Genomic DNA, 12,287 nt, shown 5'->3' on the forward strand with positions numbered 1-12,287 from the left:
GTTTAAGGCCATAACCATTGCAGACTGGTTTTACAGGCCACGAGCTTCTGACCTGAAGGGAAATTCAATCAACTTTATTTACACCCAGGCCTGTTGCTACGGGACAGGCAAAACAAACAATTGCTTGGGGCCCCGATCTGGCCTGGGGCCCCCAACTTCCCCTTCCCAGGCTGTAGCGTGGCCGAGCTCCTGTTCCTTCCTCCTGGAGACCTGCAAGTCCGTGGTACAGGAGATTCAGTTTCCTGTTCTCGGCCGGACTGACAGGAAGTGCACACTGAGTGCTCACTTCCTTACAGTCCTGCCGGGAACACAGGAAACTGAGTCTTCTGTACCACACGGTACCCGGCCTGGCCCGGGCACTATCTGATAGGGGACTAGGGACCCATAATGATAGAACACCGGACTGACAGGAGGAAGAGGAGCTCGGCCACGCTACAGCGGCAGCCTACAGGAAAGAAGGGGAGGTGAGAATAGAAAAACATAGGGACTAGGGAGGGGGGGAGGAGTAAGAACATGGGTGTAAAAAATAAGTATAGCGCTAACGTAGGCTTTGGGGGCCCCGTTTTGCTTGGGGCCCCCAAATTCCTTCAAACGGCCCTGGTTACACCTAACAAATTATGAGTGTTTAAACATTTAGCAAAATTGTTTAATTGTTTTTTTTTTTTTGCATGTTGGATTTCACTTCCTATATTTAATCAGCTTTGTAAATGCTTCATCATTTTCCTCATAAATGCCAGGCTCATGTTTCTGTAGAAGCCTGTAATAAAGGGGTTAAGTAATGAGCAAAGCCATCTTTAAAGTGAACTCTTATTTTAACCCGGGGGGGGGGGGTGGCTAGAGGAGTGCCCCGCTCTGCGAAACTTGCATTCCTGTTTAGTGGAAGAGACTACCAGGGCCTACGTTCCTACAGCGTGCGCTGTGTAGCATGGTAGAACGGTTGCTATGGTAACTGTCAGAACATGTGAGCTTTGGGCATCTTGGGGAGAGATGGGTGAAGATCTGCTTCTGCTGCAGGGAGTTAACCCTTGTGCTAGTGGAGGCTATAGATTACAGGGTGGGAATATCCTTCCATTCTTCAAAGCAGGAGCCTTGCTTGCAATGCAATGTACACAAGTCTGAAAGGCTTACGTGATGGAGCCAAGATGAGAGGTAGAAACGCCAATCGATCTGAGAAATTCCGCTTGCACTTTACTGCATTCTTCACATAATTATCATTCTTCGCACCATGTTTGTATCACTCTAAACGTATGGCTTAATGGAACTTGCGATTCTGTGAACCTTGGGCTGCTTGCTACTTTCTGAGTGGTGATGTCACTGTAAAGGGATTCAGACTGACTGTGTCCAACGAAGATTGCTCACAGGCCAAACCCAAATGGACTGACCATTTAAGAAACAAGGTCACTAAATGTACCTGCGTCTAGGTTTATGCAAGGTCGCATGTGCTTTTGGGGAAGACGGCTGCCTCTTGTTATGATTCTGGGCTGTGCTCTTGAATCGGTGGTAAGCAAAGATGAGAAGCTGACCACTCAGGTGACTCAACTGTGGGGTGTTTCCATTACACCAAATTTCCAGCAGCTTTAAAGGGATTGTAACGTTTTTTTTTTTTAAAATAAACTCGTTATACTTGCCTCCACTGTTCAGTTTGTCGTTTTGCACAGAGTGGCCCTGATCCTCGTCTTCTGGGGTCCCTCGGCTGTCTCGACTCCTCCCCGCAAGAGCTAACCCCCTTCATGGGAAGCGCTCTCCCAAGGGGGTTAGCTTTCGGGCGTGCTCCCGTGGTACAGCCGGCGGCCATAGCCACCGACTGTATCACTCGGCCACGCCGCATTGATTAGATTGACAGCAGTGGGAGCCAATGGCTGCGCTGCTATCAATCTCCAATGAAGAGCCGAGAAGACTGGGGCCAGTAGCCAGCACGTTCACGATGCGTGACTTTCGAGGGCTCAGGTAAGTAAACCGGGGGGACTTGTAAGCATCGGAAAAAACATGAAGCTTTACAACCCCTTCAAGGCTTCTTAGAGTGGTTGTAAACCCTGTTACCCCACTTGTACCTAATAGGTAACCCTATAATAAGGCTTACCTGTAGATACTGTAAATATCTCCTAAACCTGCCTGGAAATTGCTCAGGGAGACATGTTGCCGGTCACAGCATTATACGGGGACCGCTGCAACAGCTTTGATGTAAGGTAAGTATTTCAAAATGAGCTAGTATGCGATGCATACAAGCTCATTATGCCTTTTGTCTTGCATTTTTTTTTTAGTTTACAACTACTTTAATGGGCAGATACTGTGTCCTTTGAGATCAGTTTGAGATGCTCTCAGCCACAGTCTATTGACAGATGCATTCAACGTCTTCTTGACCTCCTTCTAATTTGTGTCAAACTGATTTTGCATCCCTATTGACTTGTATGGGGATGTATGACTTAGGGCAGTAGTCATCAACCCTGTCCTCGGGGCCCACTAACAGGCCAGGTTTTATGTATTGCCTTGGGGAGATGCAGACTAGAATACTGCAATCACTCAGTAGCAAATGATATCACCTGTGATGTATTTCAGTTATCGTGCAAACCTGGCCTGTTAGTGGGTCCTGAGGACAGGGTTGATGACCACTGATCTAGGGGAACTAAAGCCTGTAAATGCTCAACTCTTTGTACCCTTGCCAACCCTGACATTTTCTCTTCTGCTTCTTCTTGGAGCCAGGTCATCTTCTGTCTCGATTGGCCGGTTGGGAATGTTGTAACTCCCGTGCACGCTCATGTGAGTTAGTTCATTCTGGAATCAAGGCATGCCAAGAATGTACTGAGCTGTGCACAAGAACATTCTAAAGAAGATGGTGAAAAGTAAGGCAAGTTGCTTTGTTGTAGAAAAGACACCTCTACAATAAAACAAATGTATCTACTTGTTCAGTTTTTAGGTTTATTAGGTGTACCTAAAGAAAAAATACATGTTTAGGCCCTTTCACACGGACATGTCCATGTACGGGCTCCGCTTTGCTCAGCGCGGATTGCTCCGTCGATCCCTGCTGCGCAGGCAGATGACAGGTTGGTCTCTGCACACTGTGCAGAGACCGAACAGTCAGAGTGCCGCTCTCCCCTATGGGGGATCGGATGGAGATGGACCGTAGAGTCCGTTTTCATCCAATCCGCCAGACGGATGTAAAATAGGGTTTCCATCCGTCACACTTTAGCGGGTCGATGCCAGCAGGCATGTCACCGATGACATCCGTGGCTCCATAGAGGTGCACGGAGCGTCCATTCAGGTCTGCCTAAAAAACTGCAGTTTTTTAGGCGGGCCTCAACGGTCCGCTCGTGTGAAAGGGGCCTTTTGCAAGTGGCCGTGGCTCCTCAATGCCCCAAGCCTAAACTTTCCATTTTGACTGAAGTGAGCAATCGCGTGTTTTTGTTTTATAAACTTAAAATCTACAGAAAGTGACACTATATTAAGCCCATGATAACTCTGTACAGCCAATTATTTGGAGTGATGACCTAGGAGCTCTGTGTGTGTCTTGTGGAGAGTGTGAAAGAAGGCGTAAGATGGCAGCCAGTGTAAATGTATTTTATTGCTTTCATCATCTTCATAACCTAGAAAAAAATTGTCCGTCTAGAAGAGCCAAAGCAGAATTGCAATAAACAAGCTTTTATTGCAAAATGGCAGCATCCCGCCATCCCATCCATCTCCCTCCTCCCATGCTGTCCCCCCTCCCCCGATAACAGAGAGTTTGTTCGCTTCTCCCATTCTGCAGAAGGACAAGAGAGACACGTGTAACTTTGACAAGGAGTTCACCCGGCAGCCCGTGGAGCTCACCCCCACGGACAAACTCTTTATCATGAACCTGGATCAGAACGAGTTCGTTGGATTCTCATACACAAACCCGGAGTTTGTAATCACTGTGTAGGACGCAACGGAAGAACCCAACACCTATGCGAAGCCTTCAACCGTAAGCTGGTGGGTAGGGCCACGCCTGGCAAGCCAAACCAGAACTGCTGGCATTTTGGTACCTGGTACTTAGGCAGCTAAAGAACTTAAGTGTGCCTATTTCCAGTGCATAGAGGAAGCAGCCAATTTCTGACCGGCGGATGGCCAGACAATTTAAGTGGATTAAGATGCAACCGAGACCACTTTTTATGTACTATTCCTCGGGAGGCAGACATCTCTGACTGTGAAACCCTCAACGATTGGTTATTAAGATGGTAAAAATGTTGCTGGTCACATGGTTGCCTGTTGCCAGGCAAGTGTTTTTGGCCAAATCTATACTCAGTCTGCTCAGTTAACTAGAAGCCAGTGAGCTACCATATAAATTTACATCAGTAGTTCCTAGTGTACCGTTATCTCGTAAAATGGCTGCTTCCACATTGCACTGCACCTGAATCCTTTTTGATGCAAATAAGACAGGCTTGGCCTAATACTATGCCTAACAATCTACAACGGACCCCTACCTTAAGACATAGCTTAGTGTCCTTGGAGATCCCTTGGCTGCTGCTCAACTGATATCTGAACATTCAGCTACAGTGATGCTTACACATTACCACTGTATGTGAATGGTCAAGCTGTAATATCAGATGTCGACATCAGATGGCACTGCAGTTGGAAGTTCTGGTCTTGTTAAAACTTGGAAGGGGTGTAACACTTTATAGAGACAGTAATATAGATGATTCTCAATTCAAATTAGAAATTCCTCTTAAAGCGGAGGTTCACCCTAATAACATTTCTATCAGACCAACTTCCTTATACTTGTAACAAGCACAGTCCGCAATTTTTTTTTTTTTTTTTTAGGCTGTATGTACCTTGTAATCTCTCTTATCAATCGGGCTTCCGGGACTTCTCCCCGCGGGAGTAGGCGTTTCTCTGCCGAGGAGGATGACCTCCAGGCAGACCTCCTCCTCCTGACCTCCAGGCAGAGGAGGATGACCTCCTCGGCAGAGAAACGCCTACTCCCGCGGGGAGAAGTCCCAGAAGCCCGATTGATCGGAGAGATTACAAGGTACGTACAGCCAAAAAAAAAAGTTGCGGACTGTGCTTGTTACAAGTATAAGGAAGTTGGTCTGATAGAAATGTTATTAGGGTGAACCTCCGCTTTAAGTGAAGTCACTGAAGCTGGATCTTTGATTGGTCTAATGGGCTCCTTAATTCATGACCACCCTAGTTCTCCAGTGCATAAATACACTATATTACCAAAAGTATTGGGACCCGTGCCTTTACACGCACATGATCTTTAATGCCATCTTAAATTGTAGGGTTCAATAGTGCGTTGTCCCACCCTTTGCAGCTATAACAGATTCAACTCTTGGGATGCCATTAAAGTTCATGTGTGTGTAAAGGTAGGAGTCCCAATACTTTTGGTAATATAGTGTATATATACATGTGTGTGTTAGGGATGCACCGATACCCAGAGGCGTTGCTAGGGGGGTGCGGTCCGCACCGGGTGACACCCGCTAGAGGGGTGACACCATCCCGTTTTTTTTTTTTTTAAGCTGACATGCCCAGCCTGCCCTGTACCATCCCAGCCTGCCCTGTACCACCCCAACCTGCCCTGTATCACCCAGCCTGCCCTGTACCACCCCAGCCTTTCCTGTACCACCCCAAACAGCCCTATACCACCCCAGCCTGCCCTGTACCCCCCAAACAACCCTGTACCACCCCAGCCTGCCCTGTACCACCCCAAACTTTCCCATGCCACCCCAACTTGCTCTGTGCCACCCTAACTTGCCCTGTACCACTCAAATCTGCCCTATGCCACCATAACTTGCCCTATACCACCCCACCCTTTCCCATGCCATCCCAACTTGCCCTATACCACCCTAACTTGCACTATACCACCCCAACCTGCCCTGTACCACCCTAACTTGTCCTATACCACCCCAACCTGCCCTTTGCAACCCTAACTTGCCCTATACCACCCCAAACTACACTATATCACCCCAACATGCCCTATACCACCTTAACCTGTCCTATACCACCCTACTACAGAAACCTGCCACTATACCACTCTATACTACCCTAACCTGCCACTATACTGCCCTATACTATCATTTACAGGGGCTGGTTTGGGGTGCGCCCTGTGCCCGTGTGCTGCCTGCTTGGTGCTGGGCAGCCTAGACAGAGGGGGGGTGACACCATGTTTTACCGCACCAGGTGACACCAACCCTAGTGACGCCACTGCCGATACCTGTTTTTTAAGAGCGAGAATGAGTATGGATTCTTCTGCTCAAGTACTCAAGCCGATACCAATTACCAATATCGTGCAGTGCGGTGTGATTCGAGCCCATACAAAATGAATGGGCTCCAATCGCACTACAAAGAATAACATTTAATTTGAAAAGGAATGCAGTGTGATTCCTGTCTGAATCCCATGTGAACCCAAGCTGAAGTTACTATGATTAGCCTGGATTCACACAGGAGCGGTGCCGGGAAACCGCATGTGATTCAGACAGGAATCGCACCGCATTCCTGTTCAAACCATATGCGATTCCTTGCAATACGATTTGAGCCTATTCGTTTTGTATGAGCTCAAATCGCACCGCAAAGGTATTGGCTTTTAGGTTTAGGAAGCATTTGCATGAGTACGAGTGCTTGGCATCAACACCGATACTGGTATTGGTATCGGTGCAACCCTAGTGTGTGTGTATGCATACAATACATGTATATTACAGATCTATTTTATTTCAATGTGGAATGAGAAGATTGTGCTGCTATTTATTTTTTATCATATTTTTTATACTTCAATGCATATTTATTGTGTGAAATATCTCAGTGCAGATCCCAGGCCAAACTAGCACATTAGGTATAAATCATTTTACTTTGACACTTATTCATATTTAAAGCTGAACTTCAGGCAAATATAAAAAAGAAAATTGAATTGGTGATTATATTTATTAAAAGCTCATTCAGCCCACGTTCACACCGGGTTTGAAATTGTGCGAGTGCGGTATTAGCGCGATTTCAAACCGGCATTTCATTTTGAGTTTGGGGGGGCGGGGGGGGATGTTGAAAAAACAAAATGGGTGCCTCAATGTCTATTGAAGTCCCCCGTGAAGTCGCCAAAAATAGGGCAGAAACAACATTTTTGGGAATTGGTGCGGCGCCGCAAAGTCGGCGTAGCACCAATTCAGATGGTGCCAATAGGCTCTGAGTTGGCATGCAATGTGAACTTGGGCTAAATGTCTGTTTAAATACAATTGGGAAATATGTTTATCCAAATCTTTGTTTACTGGTTTCCCCAAATCCTCTGCACCACCGACTGAGAGAGGGAGGAGCAGCAGGCTGTATTTCATTGCACAGTAGCCATTACCAAACTCTTAGTAGTCAATTGTCTTGCTTTGACGCCAATCTGATCAATTGTAGGGGTCGCAGCGATTTCCTAGTTGTCGCTGCTATTTGCGCTCCCTTAGTAGATTAGTTAGTGGTGACATTTTACTAAAATAAGGACTGCTTGCATGGTTCTATATATTTTATGTAGCGTGTCTTTTCTATATGTGGTGTTTTGTTTGTCCATTTTAATTAAAAATTATGCAATACCGTTCCTATTCATGTAGCGCAAAATCATCATTTCACTGTAAAAAGTTTTTTTTTTAAATCAAAAATGATTTATGTTTTTAAACCTGAACACGACGCTTGTACCGTGAGAGCCGGTTCACACTGGGGCGACCAGGGATCCGACTTCAAGTCGCCCCAAGTCGCACGGTCCAAAAAATCAATGGAAGTGAATGGGAGCCGTCTTAATGTACACTGCTGAAGTCGCTCCGACTTCAGAAAAGGTTCCTATACTACTTCAATCCGATTCTAGGTGACTTGTAGGCAACTTGTACCCATTGATTTCAATGGAAGTCACCTCAGAAGTCGAATCACTGTCTTGTGTTCAGGGCCCTTATACATGCCAAGATTGGTAGGGGCCAGTCTGTATCACATTTGTCTTACAAGGTCAACAGATTGTCAGATGTCATTAGAGATGTGCTTCATGGTGACCTTCATGTGAGAATTGATAGGTCGTGTTCTCCTGAATATTTGCTTTGTTCACATGATATCTAATCCCTCTGTAAACTTTACCTACACTAAAAATAACCCTCTCCCCATCCTGTCCACCCTGCCCTCTAAAATAAATCATTAAAAAAAGTCTTGTAATACCTTTTGTAACGGTCAGGGGTTAACGCCGTTACGATATTCCATTCCACCAACCCAAGACAGCTTATCGACACTCCACAATACAGCAGACAGGACCCATTGGATTTTCCCCCAGAATAACGAGACACGGCTCTGTTCTCTGGTTCCAAACAGAATGACACTTTAATGGTAAACTCAGCTCTTCTTATACAGTTAGCAACCAAATATGGACAATGACTCAACTCCACCCACAACATGACACAATGAACTAATTACTAATCATTACCCAGACGTTCTGACTCGGCGATAAGTTATTCTCACCTGCTACACAATACACATTCCTTTGTAGACGCAAGTCAGACGTCTGACCTTTAGAGGGTGCTAAGTCACAACACATATTATCATCAATAGAACTTCACGCAATGAAAGGTTCTTGAGAGGCAGACTTAATTAGCACAATAGACAATAGAATGCAATCACAGCAAGCTTTTATCACTGCAGCCAGGTAGACTTAATTGGCACCTCAACAGTCTATGTACCACATTGAATGAGTCACTCTCCTATTGACCTGTTGGGGTCAGAATAAACAACGTAATATTTCAAGATATCCTGCAATACATGAATTATCATTATTGTCCCATCTCATGTAATTCATGATATCATTTCTCAGTCATCCTATGCCAATTTTGTTTGGGAGCCACGTCGCACGACCGCGCAATTGTCAGTTAAAGCGACGCAGTGCCGAATCGCAAAAAGTGCTCTGGTCTTTGACCTGCAATATGGTCCGGGGCTTAAGTGGTTAAAGATCAGGTTACAGCCAATCTTGGGGCTCCAATGTGGAGGACAGGAGGGTGCTCAAGAAATCAGGATGAATATGAGATGACTGGAAAGGTAGAATATGCGGAAGACGGATTAAATTCCAAATGTATGACTGGGGCATTTATTTATTTTTTCTTAGAAGAAGCGAAATGGGAAAAAGCAGACATGACCGTGACCAATCTTGGTCCTTAGTTTCCATTGCCTATAAAATGAAAAGTGACACGTGACTGGTTGTCTCTGACATCTTACTCCATCTCTGTCCTCTAATTATTTTTATAAATTTCCTCCATGATTTTTAAGGGAGAACCAGAAAGTTCAAGAAAAAACTGTCTGTCTTAGTAATGCTGAAAATGAACCAAATTGACAGGTAGCTCCATAAGGACACGAGCATGCTATCGTAATGTTTGCATGTCGCCATTAAAACAGCAGACTTGAATTACCATTGACAGGTCCACATTAGGGCAGATGCAATAAAGGTAGTCATGCTACCATGAATAATTTAAAGCTTTTACATTACATGTTTGCGACTGTCGGCAGTCGGAACAGAAGGCATTATCTAGGCATCGCCATCCATTTCCAGCGAGCCTTTTCATTTCTAGTTAAGCGCCAAGGTCAAACGCTGCGCCGGTGTATTTTTCATTGTGAGTTTTCTTTTATTGTATGACAGTCTTCACATTTTTACAACATTCATCTGATCGTTGTAGAAGATAGGACGCTTTGTAGACTATTGAGAAAATGCAGGTAAACATGAAGCTTTTGTGGTAAGTGCCAGCGCAAAAATAGCTAGTTATTATAGCTGAGTGTCAGGACCAGGAATGAGCAGTTGCATGTCATAGAGGAGTAAAGAAGAAATATTTGAAAAAAAATTATATATATATATATATATATATAAAATATCTGTGTGTATATATGCTACGAAAATAAAAATAAAATATCTATCTATCTATCTATCTATCTATCTATCTATCTATCTATCTATCTATCTATCTATCTATCTATCTATCTATCTATCTATCTATCTATCTATATATATATATATATATATATATATATATATATATATATATATATATATATATATATACAGTTGTGTTCAAAATTATTCAACCCCCCACTGAAATTGATTGTTTTGCCCAGTTTGACATTGATTTTGATCATTCAGTCATCCTGCTTACAATTAAATCAAAGAGGCATGTGTAGGTCAGACAAATATAACATAACATTTATAATGAAATAACCACAAATGTCTTTTCTGTGCTCACATCATTATCAGTTTTATTCAACCCCCAGTTGACATTCAATCTTAGTACTTAGTACAACATCCTTTTACAGTTAGAACAGCTTTTAAGCGTGAAGCATAGCTTGACACAAGTGTCTTGCAGCGATCTACGGGTATCTTCGCCCATTCGTCATGGGCAAAAGCCTCCAGTTCAGTCACATTCTTAGGCTTGCGCACTGCAACTGCTTTCTTTAAGTCCCACCAGAGGTTCTCAATCAGATTTAAGTCTGGTGACTGCGATGGCCACTCCAAAATGTTCCAGCCTTTAATCTGCAACCATGCTCTAGTGGACTTGGAGGTATGCTTGAGATCATTGTCCTGTTGAAAGGTCCAACGTCTCCCAAGTCTCAGGTTTGTGACGGACTGCATCACATTGTCATCCAATATCTCCTGGTACTGAAGAGAATTCATGGTACCTTGCACACGCTGAAGCTTCCCTGTACCTGCAGAAGCAAAACAGCCACAATGCATGATTGAACCCCAGCCATGCTTCACAGTGGGCAAGGTGTTCTTTTCATCATAGGCCTTGTTCTTCCTCCTCCAAACATAGCGTTGATCCATGGGCCCAAACAGTTTCATCAGTCCACAGAACACAATCCCAAAACTTCTGTGGTTTGCCCACATGACTTTTGGCATACTGCAGTCGACTCTTCTTATTCTTTAGAGACAGCAAGGGGGTGCGCCTGGGAGTTCTGGCATGGAGGCCTTCATTACGCAGTGTGCGCCGTATTGTCTGAGCAGAAACTTCAGTACCCACATCTGACAAATATTTTCTCAGTTCCTCAGCAGTCACACAGGGACTTTTCTCCACTCTACGCTTTAGGTAGCGCACAGCAGTCGAAGTCAGCATCTTCTTTCTGCCACGACCAGGTAGCGTTTCAACAGTGCCCTTTGCCTTGAATTTGTGAATGATGCTTCCTATGGTGTCTTTTGGTATGTTTAACATCTTTGCAATCTTCTTATAGCCATTGCCCTTCCTGTGAAGAGTAATCACCTCTTCTCTTGTCTTCCTGGACCATTCTCTTGACCTCACCATGTTTGTAACCACACCAGTAAATGTCTAGAAGGAGCTGAGTATCACAGTCATTTTAAAGCTGCCTAATTAATGCTTATTAGGCTTTATTGCTGCTCCCTGACATCCACAGGTGTTTTCAATACCCACAAAATTGTGGGTGCGCGATATACGCCGATACCCGCTTTCCCGCGCTGAGTTTTGAATACTGCGCCGACATATACCGAGCGCAGTACACTCGGGTATATGTAAAAGAGGGGGAACCAATGCGCAAGACCACACCTAACCAAGGGCAATATTAAAACTAATCAATAAATAATGTAAAAATAATAAAGAAAAATACTAAAAGCAGCAGCCACTACTATATAAGTGCTCTCGCACCAATCAACATATGTAAAAGTGGGGGGTGTAATGGCGCTTACTGATGCACAGCACCATATGATAATAAACAAGTGATAAAATATAAATGTTTCACTCTGAAGTCCTCACAAATTCCTTTTACACCAACAACTAAGATGTAAAGGAAGGGAATTGTGAAAATAATGACATCCAACAAATAGTGACTCAAATCGCAATTTGAGATCATAACAATGAAAATTGTGAACCAATTGACAAAACTATTATATTGAAGTGAAAGGAATCCATGCAAAAACCAATGCAGTATATGTGAACCAAAAATAGTCAATAAGTGCACTCCAATGTGCTATAAAATGTGCTAAAAAATAATTAGATTAAAGTGTTCAAGGAAAAAATCCATGCATAACAATATTCCAAGTGAATAAAAAGTATGTATAATGAATAAATAAAATAAAAGTGCTTAGTGCAACAATTTCCACAAAGTGCAATAATAAAACAAAGTGCTTGATGCAAAAGTCTCCACAAAGTGCGATAGTGCTTGATATAAAGGTGATGCTGCAGTCCAATGCACGATCCCTCCGTGTGGTAGTGCAGATCAAAAAAATATAAATACCAGCCTCTCACCTCTGGAAAGGCTAGTAGAGCCTATGTATTGTAATGGAGACCAAGCAGATGGGTCAGGATAATCCAGGCTATTTCCAGCATCCGTCCACAGGTCATCAA

The 12,287-nt window shown here is 44.0% G+C and overlaps 1 protein-coding gene across 1 annotated transcript in view; it reads left to right on the top strand.

The window, feature by feature from the left end:
- The window catches only part of PRKCB (protein kinase C beta), a 336,313-nt gene extending 331,651 nt beyond the window's left edge, over positions 1-4,662 (top strand). Inside the window, exon 17 of the mRNA XM_040356513.1 lies at positions 3,743-4,662. Coding sequence (XP_040212447.1) covers positions 3,743-3,895 — 153 coding nt within the window. The 3' untranslated portion in view covers positions 3,896-4,662. The remainder of the gene's footprint in view (positions 1-3,742) is intronic.
- The last annotated feature ends 7,625 nt before the right edge of the window (positions 4,663-12,287 follow it).

This window comes from Rana temporaria, chromosome 6 (genome assembly GCF_905171775.1).
Source record: "Rana temporaria chromosome 6, aRanTem1.1, whole genome shotgun sequence".
NCBI lineage: Eukaryota > Metazoa > Chordata > Amphibia > Anura > Ranidae > Rana > Rana temporaria.